The sequence below is a fragment of the Anomaloglossus baeobatrachus genome, chromosome 6, assembly GCF_048569485.1.
Source record: "Anomaloglossus baeobatrachus isolate aAnoBae1 chromosome 6, aAnoBae1.hap1, whole genome shotgun sequence".
Taxonomy (NCBI): Eukaryota; Metazoa; Chordata; class Amphibia; order Anura; family Aromobatidae; genus Anomaloglossus; species Anomaloglossus baeobatrachus.
The window spans coordinates 560,022,431-560,040,088 of record NC_134358.1 but is presented as its reverse complement, the minus strand read 5'-3'; the positions used below and the strand labels follow the sequence as shown (position 1 = coordinate 560,040,088).

At 40.0% G+C, this 17,658-nt stretch overlaps 1 protein-coding gene across 2 annotated transcripts in view; it reads left to right on the top strand.

Moving 5' to 3' along the window:
* DGKB (diacylglycerol kinase beta) overlaps positions 1 to 17,658 on the top strand; it is a 705,227-nt gene that overhangs the window by 154,274 nt on the left and 533,295 nt on the right. For both annotated transcript variants that reach the window (XM_075315722.1, XM_075315723.1), the window contains exons 4-7: positions 2,274 to 2,294; positions 4,537 to 4,690; positions 9,823 to 9,966; positions 14,725 to 14,774. In XM_075315722.1, the coding sequence (XP_075171837.1) occupies positions 2,274 to 2,294; positions 4,537 to 4,690; positions 9,823 to 9,966; positions 14,725 to 14,774 (369 nt within the window). The remainder of the gene's footprint in view (positions 1 to 2,273; positions 2,295 to 4,536; positions 4,691 to 9,822; positions 9,967 to 14,724; positions 14,775 to 17,658) is intronic.

Here is a 17,658-nt window from a genome sequence, read left to right as displayed (position 1 = left end):
TTTGGTCTTATATGGCTGTAAAATGAGTTACCTGAGAGTCAATCAGTGAGCTCGTTCTGATAAGGATGTTTAGAACTTTTACTATTGTCCGTCTGGCCTCCTCTGAGCTATTTTTATGAGCAAAAAAATGATAAGATGAAAGTTTTGGTCTTATATGGCTGCAGAAATGAGTTACCTGAGAATCAGTCAGTGAGTACGTTCTGATAAGCATGTTTATAATTTTACCATTGTCCTTCTGGCCTCCTCTCAGCTATTTTTATGACCAACAAAACAATAAGGTGAAAGTTTTGGTCTTATATGGCTGTAGAATGAGTTACCTGAGAGTCAATCAGTGAGCTCCTTTTGATACGGATATTTATAACTTTTACCATTGTCCTTCTGGGCTCCTCTCAGCTATTTTTATGACTGAAGAAATGAGAAGATCAGAAAGTTTTGGTCTTATATGACTGCATAATGAGTTACCTGAGAGTCAATCAGTGAGTTCCTTCTGATAAGGATGTTTAGAACTTTTACCATTGTCCTTCTGGCCTCCTCTGAGCTATTTTTATGACCAAAGAAACAATAAGGTGAAAGTTTTTGTCTTATATGGTGCAGAATGAGTTACCTGAGAGTCAATCAGTGAGCTTGTTCTGATAAGGATGTTTATAACTTTTACCATTGTCCTCCTGGGCTCTTCTCAGCTATTTTTACGACCAAAGAAATGATAAGATGAAAGGTTTCGTCTTATATGACTGTAAAATGAGTTACCTGAGAGTCAATCAGTGAGCTCGTTCTGATAAGGATGTTTAGAACTTTTACCATTGTCCTTCTGGCCTCCTCTTGGCTATTGTTATGACCAACAAAACAATAAGGTGAACGTTTTGGTCTTATATGGCTGTAGAATGAGTTACCTGAGAGTCAGTCAGTGAGTTCCTTTTGATACGGATATTTATAACTTTTACCATTGTCCTTCTGGCCTCCTCTCAGCTATTTTTATGACTGAAGAAATGATAAGATGAGAAAGTTTTGGTCTTATATGACTGCATAATGAGTTACCTGAGAGTCAATCAGTGAGTTCCTTCTGATAAGGATGTTTAGAACTTTTACCATTGTCCTTCTGGCCTCCTCTGAGCTATTTTTATGACCAAAGAAACAATAAGGTGAAAGTTTTTGTCTTATATGGTGCAGAATGAGTTACCTGAGAGTCAATCAGTGAGCTTGTTCTGATAAGGATATTTATAACTTTTACCATTGTCCTTCTGGGCCTCCTCTCGGCTATTGTTATGACCAAAGAACAATAAGATGAACGTTTTGGTCTTATATGGCTGCAGAGTGAGTCACCTGAGAGTCAGTCAGTGAGCTCCTTCTAATAAAGATGTTTGTAACTTTTACCATTGTCCTTCTGAGCTCCTCACAGTTATTTTTATGACCAAAGAAACAGTAAGATGAAAGTTTTGGTCTTATATCAGCTCAGAAGAAAAATCATAAGTATTATTTATTATCACAATCGAATAAACTCATTTACGAATTTTTAGGTTGCATTTAGCAATACAGAGGCTATAAAAGGTAAAAAGTGCAGAGTTTCTATGAAAAATCAGTTACAAAACTGACTTTTTTTTAATCTAAAAATAATTGTACTTAATAAAAAAAATTAAAAAAAACAAAAACAAAAAAATATATATATGTATAAAACTATATATATATATATATTATATTATATATACACATAGTTGCCCCCCTCCACACTCCCCAAGGATGTCTATACTCTTTAACTAATCACTAATCACATCAATGTGGATTATTTGCTATTTGTTTTTTTTTTTCCGTGAACTACTCCTAATGTCGTTTTTATTCTCCAGTACTTATTTTTCTTGTTATTTTCTTCACATGTAGTTTTATCTTTTTTTTTAACCTAAATCTGTAATTACACAACAAAAAAGTCAAATAAATAAAGTTTAGAACAAAACTAATTTTGGAAGGGTCTAATTATATATTTTTTTAATTAATTTCCTTTCTCAATTTTATTGTTTTCATTTTATTTGCATTCATAATAGAATATCCGAGTTTTCAATATATATCTATATATGTATATACAATTTGTATAGTCATTTTTTAAAAGGTAACTGTTTTTATATGTTTTAGTAACGGAGATACAGAAGTGAATATTAACATTGTTTAGAAATTAAAAAATATTGCAATATATATTGTATGTGAAGCAAACGTATATATAAAATGCTACATCTCCCACTGTTGTTAATATTTACATAAATTGTTTATTTTTTCATGTCACTCAGAAACAGGACATTCTGAATCAAGTAAGTAATTTTTGTAAATTATTACACTATCTTATACTTTGGGGCAGTTTTATAGTAGTTATATTCTTGTACATAGGGACAGTATTATAGTAATTATATTCTTGTACATAGGGGCAGTATTATAGTAGTTATATTCTTGTACATAGGGACAGTATTATAGTAATTATATTCTTGTACATAGGGGCAGTATTATAGCAGTTATATTCTTGTACATAGAGGGCAGTTTTATAGTAGTTATATTCTTGTACATAGGGGCAGTATTATAGTAGTTATATTCTTGTACATAGGGACAGTATTATAGTAATTATATTCTTGTACATAGAGGGCAGTATTATAGTAGATATATTCTTGTACATAGGAGCAGTATTATAGTAGTTATATTCTTGTACATAGGGGCAGTATTATAGCAGTTATATTTTTGTACATAGAGAGCAGTATTATAGTAGTTATATTCTTGTACATAGGGGCAGTATTATAGTAGTTATATACTTGTACATAGGGGTAGTATTATAGTAGTTATATTCTTGTACATAGGGGCAGTATTATAGTAGTTATATTCTTGCACATAGGGGCAGTATTATAGTAGTTATATTCTTGTACATAATAGCAGTATTATAGTAGTTATATTCTTGTACATAGGGAGCAGTATTATAGTAGTTATATTCTTGTATATAGGAGCAGTATTATAGTAGTTATATTCTTGTACATAGGAGCAGTATTATAGTAGTTATATTCTTGTACATAGGGGCAATATTATAGTAGTTATATTCTTGTACATAGGGGGCAGTATTATAGTAGTTATATTCTTGTACATAGGGGCAGTATTATAGTAGTTATATTCTTGTACATAGGAGCAGTATTATAGTAGTTATATTCTTGTACATAGGGGCAGTATTTATAGTAGTTATATTCTTCTACATAGGGGAAGTATTATAGTAGTTATATACTTGTACATAGGAGCAGTATTATAGTAGTTATATTCTTGTACATAGGAGCAGTATTATAGTAGTTATATTCTTGTACATAGGGGCAGTATTATAGTAGTTATATTCTTGTACATAATAGCAGTATTATAGTAGTTATATTCTTGTACATAGGGGGCAGTATTATAGTAGTTATATTCTTGTACATAGAGGGCAGTATTATAGTAGTTATATTCTTGTACATAGGAGCAGTATTATAGTAGTTATATTCTTGTACATAGGGGGCAGTATTATAGTAGTTATATTCTTGTACATAGGGGCAGTTTTATAGTAGTTATATTCTTGAACATAGGGAGCAGTATTATAGTAGTTATATTCTTGTACATAGGAGCAGTATTATAGTAGTTATATTCTTGTACATAGGGGCAGTATTATAGTAGTTATATTCTTGTACATAGGGGGCAGTATTATAGTAGTTATATTCTTGTACATAGGGGCAGTTTTATAGTAGTTATATTCTTGAACATAGGGAGCAGTATTATAGTAGTTATATTCTTGTACATAGGAGCAGTATTATAGTAGTTATATTCTTGTACATAGGGGCAGTATTATAGTAGTTATATTCTTGTACATAGGGGGCAGTATTATAGTAGTTCTATTTTTGTGCATAGGAGCAGTATTATAGTAGTTATATTCTTGTACATTGGGGCAGTATTATAGTAGTTATATTCTTGTACATAATAGCAGTATTATAGTAGTTATATTCTTGTACATAGGAGCAGTATTATAGTAGTTATATTCCTGTACATAGGGGTAGTATTATAGTAGTTATATTCTTGTACATAGGGGCAGTATTATAGTAGTTCTATTTTTGTACATAGGAGCAGTATTATGGTAGTTATATTCTTGTACATAGGGGGCAGTATTATAGTAGATATATTCTTGTACATAGGGGGCAGTATTATAGTAGTTATATTCTCGTACATAGGGGCAGTATTATTGTAGAATAATATTGGGAATAATATAATTGTCTTTGCATAATATACTTGTAGTTTGCGGTTGATGCATTATTGCAGTTATTTTCTTGTGCAGTATATAGAGGGTAGTATTATAGTAGTAGTAATACTGGCTAAATTAGTCTATTTCCCCAGCTATAATGTCTTCATGTCTGTTATCAGTTCCCTTCCTTTATTCCACATTGGGCTTTGAAGGAGAGGTATAATGTAGTAAGGGTGACAGGGACACTGTCAGTGATTGATGGCTGGTAAATTGTCTTTTAATGCTTCTTGTCTATTTTTTTTTTTTTTTTTTACCACCAGGCAATTGACTTTGAAGGTTTCCAGCTTTTTATGAAGACATTTTTGGAGGTTGACCTTCCTGATGAATTCTGCAAACATCTTTTCATGTCCTTCAGCAACAGGTTCAACAACCCCAGTCCCTCCATGCAGAGTAAATCTGCGCTCCTCTCCGGTGGTAGGTTCTTGTGATTATCATTTTGTGATTATCGTCTTTTGTATCATTATATCTCAGTGAAGATATTACATTACAAATATTTTTTAACCCTAAATGGAATTTTGATTATTGACTTGATGATTGATATTGTTCTTCTGCTTCTTTTGCACTACAGCACACCGTGTGGTGAGGCACGGTATTGCAAGTTAAGAAAAAATGTAAAATAATAAAAATTGGCAGATATCACCTCATTTTTATTAGCATGGTGCAAGTGACATTTACAGTAACATTTGGCTAAATTCACTGGCCATTTTAGTCATTTTTCCCTTTATTTTGATCAAGAAATGTCTCATGTCTCTAAATTATATTAATCAGGGTAACATCATATTTTTTAATATTTATGATACAGTTTGTGTTAGAATTTTTAGTCATTTCGCATTGTTAACCTTAATTTATTTGATTAAATTTGTCCTTTCTTAATTGATTAAATTTGTCCTTTCTTATTTGATTAAATTTCTAATATAATACCTGCCAGAATCACTTATTTAAAGAAAACCTGTTACCAGATCAAGTGTCCACTTTTTTTTATCTTATTTTACGTCCGCTGCTACCCTAAGTATAACATTTGTTTTATATTTCCACCATATGGTTCCAGAGATTACTTTAAATTATAACTTTCGTTGTCTTTCATAAAGAAGTATGACTCACAGGATCCTCGGGGGCGTGTCTTTAGATTTCTCTAACGAGAAATAGTTTGCAGCAATTTCAGGCAGGAATGGATAAATAAAAACTTTAGTTTATTGTATACATTAAAATAATTTTCATTGGCATGAACAAATCTGATGGGTAAAGGAAATTCAACGCATTTCGGAAGATAAACTATTCCTTATTAATGGATAAACAATGTCTCCAAAAGATCACAAATATATAGATAAGAGGAAGTGGTGATGTGCTAATTCAAGCATATGTGAAATGCAATTAACAATTAAGCATCCAATAATTCCAGAGATTACTTTTAATTTTCATTTTCATGGCCTTTAATAAAGAAGTAGTAATCACAGGATCCTCGGGGGCGTGTCTTTAGATTGCGCTAATGAAAAACAGTATCCATTGATTTCAGGCAGGAATGGATAAATAAAAACTTTATTTTATTGTATAAATTAAAATAATCTTTACTGGCATGAACAGATCTGATGGGTAAAGAAACTAAATGCGTTTCGGAAGATAAACTATTCCTTATTCATGGATTAACTATGTCTCCAAAAGATTACATATATATATAGATAAGAGGAAGTGGTGATGTAATCCAAGCATATGTGAAATGCAATTAACAATTAAGCATGCAATAATTTCAGAAATCACTTTTAATTTTCATTTTCATGGTCTTTAATAAAGAAGTAGTACTCACAGGATCCTCGGGGGCGTGTCTTTATATTTCTCTCAATAAGGAATAACGTTTGGAACACCATTCTAAGTCTGAACTGGGTGCAAAAACCTAAAAAAACATCACTATGGGGAGATAAGGTATGCACACCAGTGACTATGTAAGGGGAATACATGAAATAGCAGAAACTGCTGTGTGAATACTGACTTGAAAAATCCAATAGCTATATGCAAGAGTGAAAATGTGAAAAATGGAATCTGCATTACTGCCATGAACATATGAATCAAGAGAAATTTAGCTACTGAATTGATCAATGCAATAGAGCCCCAACACTACGCCAAAGTATTTCAATTTTTTTACATTATGCATTACTTGTAATACCACTTCAGACCATTTGGAGTGCTGTTATAAATTGTGCTGTCACTCTATTCATATTCTTTAGGTTATATTGTTATTTAAAAGGACAATTTTTTGGAAAAATGTATGGAAATAGAGTCTAATATCTGCACTCCTTCCATATGTGTATGTTTAGGAAGCCGTGCGCTTTGCGAGGAAGGAAGCAGCGATGATCAGACTCCATACTTGTTTTGTCAAACACCGATGCCAACCCTCACTGATGTCATGTTCTTATTCCTATGGCAATTATCCTTTCTGTAAACGATGTCCCCCACAGTTATGACTCTCGGTGATAGACAGGTTGTCTCTCTCCGCGCACTGTAAATGTGTAATTACTCATCCGTGTTAGTGAATCGTGAAGGAAGAGACAATAGTCTGCTTAACGCTGTCAGGTGCTAAACAATGAGAGCGCTCGCTGTCTGCGGCTTGTCACACCATATCAACGGCGACGCGCTCTACGAGGAGGGGACCATAGATGGAGCGTTACCGTCGCGGAGATTATTTTATGATAATTCTTCCGGGAATTTATCTGTCGTAGATAATATAATTTATAATCTCCCCATCAATGGCTTGCCATACGTCTCGTCTCCTCGGAGGCTGCTGTAGATCCCTACACATCGCCTAATAACAGTACTTATGTATAATAATCATGGTGTGTGTATTACAACCTCATTGCCGTCAGCAAAGGAGACATGGAAAGCTTCGAGCAACAACCTAGGGACATGCTGCCCGAAGAGGCTTCAGCCTAATGCTAGCGGAGGCTCTAGAGATTCGGGGAGAATCAAATTTGCGTAAAATCTTACAAAGTTTGGGATAAGCCAGAATCCCAATTTTCCAATTTGTGCATCTGGTCATCTGCCATTTTGGTGAATTCTAAAAGGCCAGTAAGCGGTAAAAATATATTTTAGAATTGAGCAAAAGGATTCTTAGGACCCCGGTTTAGCAGCCGTGTTGATAATCTGAGTCCTCTGCCTTACAGGTTCTCCTGGCTCTACTTCTGATTATTAGGTCCCTCACAAAGTCATGAGTTCGTCACTGCTCAACAATATCCCACCGGTCTGAGTCCTCTTCCCTGCAGGCATCCCTGGCTCTTCTTCTGATTAGTAAGTCCCTCACAAAGTCATGAGTTAGTCACTGCTCAACAATGTGGCCACCGGTCAGAGTCCTCTTCCCTGCAGGCATCCCTGGCTCTTCTTCTGATTAGTAAGTTCCTCACAAAGTCATGAGTTAGTCCCTGCTCAACAATATCCCACCGGTCTGAGTCCTCCCCCTGCAGGCATCCCTGGCTCTTCTTCTGATTAGGTTCCTCACAAAGTCATGAGTAAGTCACTACTCAACAATGTGGCCACCGGTCAGAGTCCTCTTCCCTGCAGGCATTGCTGGCTCTTCTTCTGATTAGTAAGTTCCTCACAAAGTCATGAGTTAGTCCCTGCTCAACAATATCCCACTGGTCTGAGTCCTCCCCCTGCAGGCATCCCTGGCTCTTCTTCTGATTAGGTTCCTCACAAAGTCATGAGTAAGTCACTACTCAACAATGTGGCCACCGGTCAGAGTCCTCTTCCATGCAGGCATCCCTGGCTCTTCTTCTGATTAGGTCCCTCACAAAGTCATGAGTTAGTCACTGCTCAACAATGTGGCCACCGGTCAGAGTCCTCTTCCCTGCAGGCATCCCTGGCTCTTCTTCTGATTAGTAAGTTCCTCACAAAGTCATGAGTTAGTCCCTGCTCAACAATATCCCACCGGTCTGAGTCCTCCCCCTGCAGGCATCCCTGGCTCTTCTTCTGATTAGGTTCCTCACAAAGTCATGAGTAAGTCACTACTCAACAATGTGGCCACCGGTCAGAGTCCTCTTCCATGCAGGCATCCCTGGCTCTTCTTCTGATTAGGTCCCTCACAAAGTCATGAGTTAGTCACTGCTCAACAATGTGGCCACCGGTCAGAGTCCTCTTCCCTGCAGGCATCCCTGGCTCTTCTTCTGATTAGTAAGTTCCTCACAAAGTCATGAGTTAGTCCCTGCTCAACAATATCCCACCGGTCTGAGTCCTCCCCCTGCAGGCATCCCTGGCTCTTCTTCTGATTAGGTTCCTCACAAAGTCATGAGTAAGTCACTACTCAACAATGTGGCCACCTGTCAGAGTCCTCTTCCATGCAGGCATCCCTGGCTCTTCTTCTGATTAGGTCCCTCACAAAGTCATGAGTTAGTCACTGCTCAACAATGTGGCCACCGGTCAGAGTCCTCTTCCCTGCAGGCATTCCTGGCTCTTCTTCTGATTATTAGGTCCCTCAAAAAGTCATGAGTTAGTCACTGCTCAACAATGAAGCTGCCCTGAGCAGTGTTCACGATGAGATATCAGTGGGGTCCATGACCTGGTACTCTTCTTTTTGATGGAAAGATGGGACTGTGTTCACTTTTCTAAAACCAAGTGTCCATGATGAGATATCGGTAAGGTCCATGATCAGGTACTCTTCTGTTTGATCGAAAGAAATGCTGTGATTATTTTTCTAACAAGTGTCCATGATGAGATATTGGTGGGGTCCATGACCTGGTACTTTTCTGTTTGATGGAAAGAAGGGGCAGGTCATTTTTCTAACACCAAGTGTCCATGATGAGATATCGATGGGATCCATGACCTGGTACTCTTCTATTTGATGGATCGAAGGGGTTGTGGTCATTTTTCTAACACCAAGTGTTCATGATGAGACATTGGTGGGGTCCATGACCTAGTACTTTTCTGTTTGATGTAAGGAAAGGGCTGTGGTGATTTTTCTAAAACCAAGTATCCATGATGAAATATTGGTAGGGTCCATGATCCGATACTCTTCTGTTTGATGGAAAGAAATGCCATGGTAATTTTTCTAACACCAAGTGTCTATGATGAGATATTGGTGGGGTCCATGACCTGTTTTTTTTTTTTTTGTTCAATGGAAAGAAGGGGCTGTGGTCATTTTTCAAGCACCAAGTGTCCATGATAAGGTATCGGTGGGGTCCATTACCTGGTACTCTTTTGTATGATGGAAGTAAGGGTCTGGGGTTAGTTTTGTAACACCGCAGCCGTTCAACTGGAAGATTTTTGAAACCCAAAAAGTTGTTTGGTCTTTTATTGAAGTAAATTGGATGAGCAAGTAAAATTTTGTGAGTGGAATATATGAGGATGTCTTACAGTTCACCCTGCTTTCATCTGACATTGGTAAAACGAGTCCATGTGGTCCTGTAACCAAAATTGATCATGAAATTATATTGGGGTCTAACAATTGGAGACCCCGTGTTACAGAATTACCCACAAGTCCTTGCGGTGGTTGTTTTTTTATGCACTGAATGATTCCTACAATATCGGAGCCGTGCGTCCTAGTGACATTGTTCTTCACCTTGTAGGTCTTCGCATGAATTACAGAAGTAACAGTTCATCACGATCTTCATCCCCGGTGTCCCTACGACCTCCTGATGTCATCCAGCTGAAAGATATTGTGTGTTATTTATCACTTCTGGAAAGAGGAAGACCCGAGGATAAGCTGGAATGTGAGTATCACTGCCATCGGCACTGCAGCGTATAGCAAATATACTATATACTGTAGCATTGCTTTGCTGCATGGAGGTCCTGGGTTCGAATCCCACTAAGGACAACAACTGCAAGGAATTTTTATGTTCTCTCTGTGTTTGCTCCGCGTTCTATAGTTTCCTCCAACATTCCAAAGACATATTAATAGGGAATGTAGATTCTGAGACCCAATGGGGCAACCCCAGCAGCCAGCCAGTGGCCACTGATGAGCTGCAGCTCTCATCTGTGAGAGTGGACTGTCAGACATGGATGGAATAGTGTTGGCCGAAGGCGATCAATGGCCGCTGATTGTCACATGATATTGCACCGCTCCAGTGCCAGCAGCCGGGCTGCTGCTCAGATCCGGATCCGCGGTGGCACGAGGGATCTCCGGACCCGGGAGGGACCGCGCGGACACCCGAAATAAGAGGGGGGTATTTACAAGGGGTTTTGTCGTTAGAGTTCGTGACGCCACCCATGGTGTGTGGTAAGGTGTAATACCACCGCTGCTGTGGAGAGCGCTCGGTGGCGATGGTGTGGCAGCTAGGTGTTTAACCCCTCTGTGGGTAGGGGAACAGTGTCTTGGTGGTGGTGAGAGGGGAGCTCCGTTGGGGAGGAAAGAGTCACTACGTACTCACTCGGTCCAATAACGCTGACACCGACAACTTGTAAACCGGAATTCTTAGCACCGCTGTAGCAGGGACGGAGTACACTGGGATCCCGTTCCCGATGGTGTTGCTTGTTAGCCTGTGACCTTTTCCTTGGCACTTTCTTTACTCGTTGGCCCCTGTAGTGTAAAACTAGTCGGGTCCCGCTCACCCGTATGGCTAACGGAGTGAGCTTGCTCTCAGGGTTCACGCTTGAGATTTTCTTGACTATGTATTGGGAAAGTCCTATCCTCCTCGTTGCGCTAGTACCCCGATTTTGGAGCAGGTGGAGAATGAAGCATGAAGTCTTTGCCCTCGTCGGGCAAAATTACTAGGACGCTTGAAGCTACTTCCCGGCTTAGGCTCCACGTACCCCGCCGTGCCCTGGCCCCTGCCCGGAGATGGCTCAAGGCCGCCGGCTGCCCTGCTCGGCAGTTCCGTGCCCCTTGACACGATCCCCTGCGACCTGGGTTCCAGCTCCTACCGGGCCCAGACCAACGTCTGCCACCTAGTAACTGAGGAGCCCAGCTCCTGACCTCCTCCAACTACTTGTGACCTCTCCTCACGAGAGTCACCACTTGACTGACTACTCCTGACCCTCCCTAACCACCCCCCCAAGTAGGCGGCCCTATTCCCTTCAGGCCCCCCAATGGTGTGTCTGGTGGGTGTGGGTCAGAATGTTTCTAGGAGTTTGATTGGCTTGTTCTTAGCAACACCAAAGGCCAGGGACCCGTAACCAAGGAGGAGATGGACATCATGCAGAAGGGCAGATTACACAATGTTCTGTGACGACCTGATAGGCCAGGGCATCACAATATAACAATGTCACTGGAGACACGGCACCACCATCGGAGGAATGGCATCAATCCGGGAGGGTAGGTATTACGCTTATTTTATTGGTGGAGCTTTTACAAATGGCTGTTCAGTAGTTTAAAACACACTGTGAGTGTTGTTGCTGCTCACTTACTTCCGCATTAGGAGGTCAGCAGGACTGGTGACGGGACGTCTGCTAACAGTTGTCAATCAGAAGGTGTCATGCACCTGTCGTATTTTCACAGTAGGACAGGTGCTCTATACTAGACGATCGCACACACTATGTCACAGGTATCAGTAGACGCGATGCCACCGGTTCTGCTCACCTCCCGATGTGGAAGCAAGAGAGGACAAATTCTAAAGGCTCTTCTGCCGGACATCAGAGGACACCTTCAGGGTGGACACCTTCAGAGGTTCATGCCTTGACAACTCAGAACTATTTCAGCAGCATGTGTAGAATTTACGTAATATTCGGCAGGGATTATTAGCCTGTTGGACTCTATTGAGGTATTTGTGGAGCTCGGTGCAGGTAATTTATGTCGCCAGCATGTTGGTTGGAGAATCATGTGATCGCAGTCGTGGTGTCGCCGTCGGCTCATTCTTATTCCCTGCAGCGTCTTGTAAGGATTTATTTACCATCTTGAATATTACTTACAGCTTCTGATCATTCTTTGGTAAACAGCGTCCTCTGCTGGACGAAGTCATCAATATCAGGCCAAGTCTTCAATTCTAGGCCACATTCCCGTCATCCGTATTCTGTACACGGCGGCGCATGATAAATGGTTTCAGTAAATTTACTGACGTTATTTAGTCTAGAATGCAGTGAGTCACTTCTATTTCAGAAAATCATTGCGGGAAAAGCCGATGCGTCACACTAATGGTCCGAACTATTAATGGGAAATGTTGTCCGGCTGTTCATACATAAGAACTAGAATTATTTTCTATATTTTTAAAAAATGTTTGCATTGTTTCAAAGTTACAAGAACCAATAAAATGATGGAGTCCGAGGTCCGAGATTCTGGAAGTTTTGAATTAACGTCCAATAATCCGGCTCACCCTTTGACTTTCAATAACAGATGGCTTTGATGCAAAAAGTCAGCCATTTTTGTAAAAGAGGCAAATTTAGGGTGTTGTAGAGTGTAAGAAGCCCAATGTGAATTAGACAAGCCCAAGCCAGGACTAGAGATGAGCGAACCTTCTAAAATTTACATCCAGCAGATTCTCTTTATTAATCTGTCAATTCCATTCAGTCTGGTTATTAATGGCCCAAATCAAAAGGGCCCCTTGAAAAGACGTTTAGCACTTTCTCAAGTCTTTCCAGACCCAAAAGTCTACTAACCGGAGGAAAGAAGATGAAATACATTGTATTCGGTGCTCGTAGGCCCTGACGTGCTCTTAAGTTGCCTCCACCACAGCTCCACCATCCTCCATGCCGGTCACTTCTTCTAGTTCTCTGATACTCCGTTCAGAGGCAAGTGATTACCCTCACCTGTTCAACTTAGGAAGGCTATTGACCTCAATGATGAGGTTTCCTCATGAGTAGTGATGGGCGGACTCGCAAATAACTGGCATCGGCGGATCTCACCAGATTCAAAAAGAAATATGGTTCCAGCCCAGAATTGATCCCGGATATCTTGCCAAACACCGGTCCCCATATAAGGTTATGGGAACCAGAATCCGGCAACTAAAAATGGTGGTAGCAGGAATAGGGGAACTGAAGCAACTACTAATGTAGGGCTTAGTGGCAGCTGTAAGTTGAGATTAACCCCTTATTACCCCGATTGCCACCACACAGGGCAATCGGGAAGAGCTAGGTAAAGTGCCAGGATTGTCACATCTAATGGATGCAACAATCCTGGGCAGCTGCAGGCTGCTATTTTTAGGAAAGGGGCAGCCCAATAAGCATTGCTCTCCTTATACTGAGAATACCAGTCCCCAGTTGTCGGGCTTTATTATAGCTATGTATCAAAATTGAATCAAACACCGTTTTTTAAAAAATTATTTATTTAAATTAAAAAAAAAAAAAAATCTGCATGTGGTTCCTTTTATTTTGATACACAGCCACAATAATCACATGGCTGAGGGCTGCAGCCTGTGCCCATGGGCCTTATCTGTGCTGGGTATCATAATATGGGGGGACCCTACAACTATTTATTTATTTTTTTCACCACGATAGTGATCCACATACAGGTTCTGTGATTGGTTGCAGTCAGATGCTATCACACAGTTTGGGGGCGTGTCTGACTGCAACCAGTCACAGACGACAGGACTGCCGGTGGGCGGGGAAAGCAGGGAATATGCATGATTGATAATGAGCAGCCCCAGAAGATAAATGAGCGGCCCTGGAAGAAAAATGAGCTGCCTGGAAGCAGTTACAGCCATGCCGGAGATTCGGTATGTATGAAGCGTTACTTTATTCTTATTTTCTTTATTTCTCGAGTAGGCCGGTCCTGGATTATTACACAGAGTTCCCTGAAAATTCCGGACCCGGGTCCGGCACTTGGGTACGTTTGAAACTTTTACAGTCTGGGTCCATCCATCACTACTCATGAGTCTAATCACTGGCCTCTGAAGGGAGCGGCAAAGCATCGGTAGAACTGGAACTGGGGAGAGTGAGCCGCCATTGACGTTGATGGACAGGTCAGATGGAGTGGTAGAGTGAAATGGGGGAACGATGGTGAATTCTGATTTGTCCATCTTCAGTTTTAGAAATCGATTAGAAAAAAAAGGATGAAATAGCAGAGACATTATGGGATTTTGATGTGACTGTCTAGAATCCCAAGGTCATAAAACCTTTATAATGGTTGATTCAGTCAAAATTTGGGCCACATATCGCTTTAAAATAATGAAATAATCATCATTCACTTGCTGTAGCCCCTGCTGCTCCATTGCTGCCCATACGTTGCTCCCTTGATGGTTGTCCCCCATGACATGTGACTGCTGTAGCCAATTACTGTCCTCAGTGGTCCAAAAAGACTTCTAAGATTGATAAGTTGGAGTAGTCACATGCTGCAGATGGGATGAAATGACTGCAAATAAAGCTGTTAACAAAAACACCATTAAAACGTAAGAATTGCCATATTGTCCCTGTTTGTGTCTCCGCCCATGAGGAGCTGAATTACAATGAACTTTTCTTCATTAACTAGTTAGACTATCATTGGACAACCTCATCTTAAAAGCTAAAGTGTATTAAATAAAATAAAAAAAACCACATATGGTACCTCTGGAACCGCACCGGTGAAATTTTCTGATATTTTTTTCCTTTTCTCTACATTGTAGTCATGTTCCGGCTGTACGACACAGATGGCAACGGCTACCTGGACAGTGCGGTGAGTGTCAGAGCTACACAGAGTACCGTGTAGGTAAAGAATCACCTAACATTACTTCATTGCCATGTTCAAAAACCTATTCTGAGCACTCTAGGTCTTCCTGAAAAGCAGGAGCCCCTAACCGGTGGGTCGTGAGTCTCGCGCGGTTGCGACTGTTTGCTCAGGCAAATTCGCAACTGTCAACTCTATTGACACAAACAGAATGAGGGTCTTCCGGGGCATTAATAATTGTTAACCAGCCACTCTTGGGGCTTCATTACTTTTTGGACAGCACTCAAGTATTTTTGACTTTTAGAAAAGCATTAATGCTTGTTAAGCAGGGACTCAGACCATTACTACTTTCTATGGGACCACTCCAGGCATTATCACTTTATAAGGAGGCACTGGTGGCATTTTTACTTTGTAAGTGGGGGCTCCAGTAAATTATAATCTTCAAAGACCACCCAGCGGCTTCTACTATTTCTTCACATAGAGTCACCTGACAAGACAACATTTTTCATCTCTGATGGTCTACCAGGGTACAGCAGCATTGGTGGTAATCTCTTCGTCAATTTAGGGCAGAGATGTAGTTAAGCGTTCCTTCACCAAGAGCAATGATTCAGTGTGCTGCCTCCCTGAAAAAGTAACAAAATACACAGTAATGTCCGAAAGCTGTAAACATTTTTGGAAAAAAAGCTGCAAAGTAAGAATGCGTTAAAGAAAAGTGTTAATTGCCCTCATTACCTGTATTAGTTGCCCCTGTATAAAAGACACCTGTCCACACACTCAATCACACTCCAACCTCTCCACAATGGCCAAGACCAAAGAACTGTCTATGGACACCAGGGACAACATTGTAGACCTGCACAAGGCTGGGATGAGCTACAGGACAATAGGCAAGCAGCTTGGTGTGAAGGCAACAACTGTTGGTGCAATTATTAAAAAATGGAAGAAACTCTAGATGACTGTCAATTTTATTCGTTCTGGGGCTCCATGCAAGATCTCGCCTCGTGGGGTAGAGAGGATTCTAAGAAAGGTCAGGAATCAGCTCCTAACTACACGGGAGGACCTGGTCAACTACCTGAAGAGAGCTGGGACCACAGTCTCAAAGATTACCATTAGTAACACACTACTCCATCATGGATTAAAATCCTACAGGGCACACAAGGTCCCCCTGCTCACTCCAGCACATGTTCAGGCCTTTTTTGAAATTTGTCAATGACCATCTGGATGATCCAGAGGAGGCATGGGAGAAGGTCATGTAGTCAGATGAGACCAAAATAGAACTTTTTGCTATCATCTCCACTCACCATGTTTGGAGGAAAAAGGATAAGTGCAACCCAAAGAACACCATCCCAACAGTGAAGCATGGGGGAGACAACATCATATTTTCGGGGGTGCTTTTCTGCAAAGAGGACGGGACGACTGCACCATATTGAAGGGAGGATGGATGGGGTCATGTATCGCAAGATTTTGGCCAACATAACACCACAAGTGACGAGAAGAAGTGATGAAGGTCAACGGGCAGTCACCAAATATTGATAAGATTAGGATTTCTGTTTTTTTGTTAATTAATAAAAATAAACTATAAACACTTCTATTTTTTAAAGCAATTTTACTTTGTAGCATGTTTTTCACACTTGCCTAATACTGTTGCACAGTACTGTATATACAGACACTATATATATATATATATATATATATATATATATATATATACACACACACACATATATATATATACATATATATATATATATATATATATATATATATATATATATATATATATATATATATATATATATATATACTGTAGCTCTTGAGCTGTGTAGACACATCCTGAACGTAGCAGAGCCGAGGTACACATTCTTGACCTCCACTCCATTCATTGACTATGGGACTGGGGTAGAAAGCCAGGTACAAGTGTTTTCTCCAGCAGCCCTATAGATAGTGAATGGAGAAAAGTCAAGCATGTACACTTCTGCTATATTCAGGATGGGGATGCAGAGCCCTGTTTCCAGAGATCCAGAGATCCAGAGCGCTGATCTGATGGGTCCCAGCGGTTGCACCCCCAGCATTCAGCATGCTAGCTTCCACTAATCACAGGCACTTGTTTTTAATTTTTAAGGGAAAATAACCTCTTGAGTGTCTGCAATTGCCTTTATTTTTGTATGGTGTTTTACTGCCACCTGCTGGTCAATCCGTGTATTATCTTGCAAACGGCTCATTCTTTATATTGTATCTCCTGATCACCTTTCTCCAATCATGTGCTACTTTTTTCTTCACCACCGCTTTTGCTGTTTTTGATTGCTCAAAATTTTTGCCCAATTTTGTTTTAATTTATTTTATGAATTTATTATTATTATTATTATTATTTATTTTATTTTTTTTAAAGTGTATTATTTAACTCATATTCAGTGTAAGCCCCGATCAGTGTTTCCGGCACGTGTGTCATCCGTTTTTACACGTACTGGAGACATGTACAGACAGACGTTTAGCCATTAAACTCTATGGTGCTGCTTACATGTCCGTGTTTTTACATGGATGACAAGGGTCAGTAGAAATCTATGGGCCTGTGAAAAACACATACAACACACAGGCGGCGTCCCTGTGACATGGACGAGATTAAATGCATTAAAAATATAATTTTTATGTTAAAGATGTGCAATGATGATCATTAGATAGATAGCGGGATAGATAGATAACAGCAAAAGTGAGTACACCTTTAAGTGAAAATGATCAAATTGTGCCCTAAATGTGGATATTTTGCATGGCCACCATTATTTTCCAGCACTGCCTTATCTCTCTTGGGCATGGAGGTCACTAGAGCTTCACAGGAGCCGCTGGATCCTCTTCCATCTTCCATGACGACATCCCGGAGCTGGTGGATGTTACAGACCTT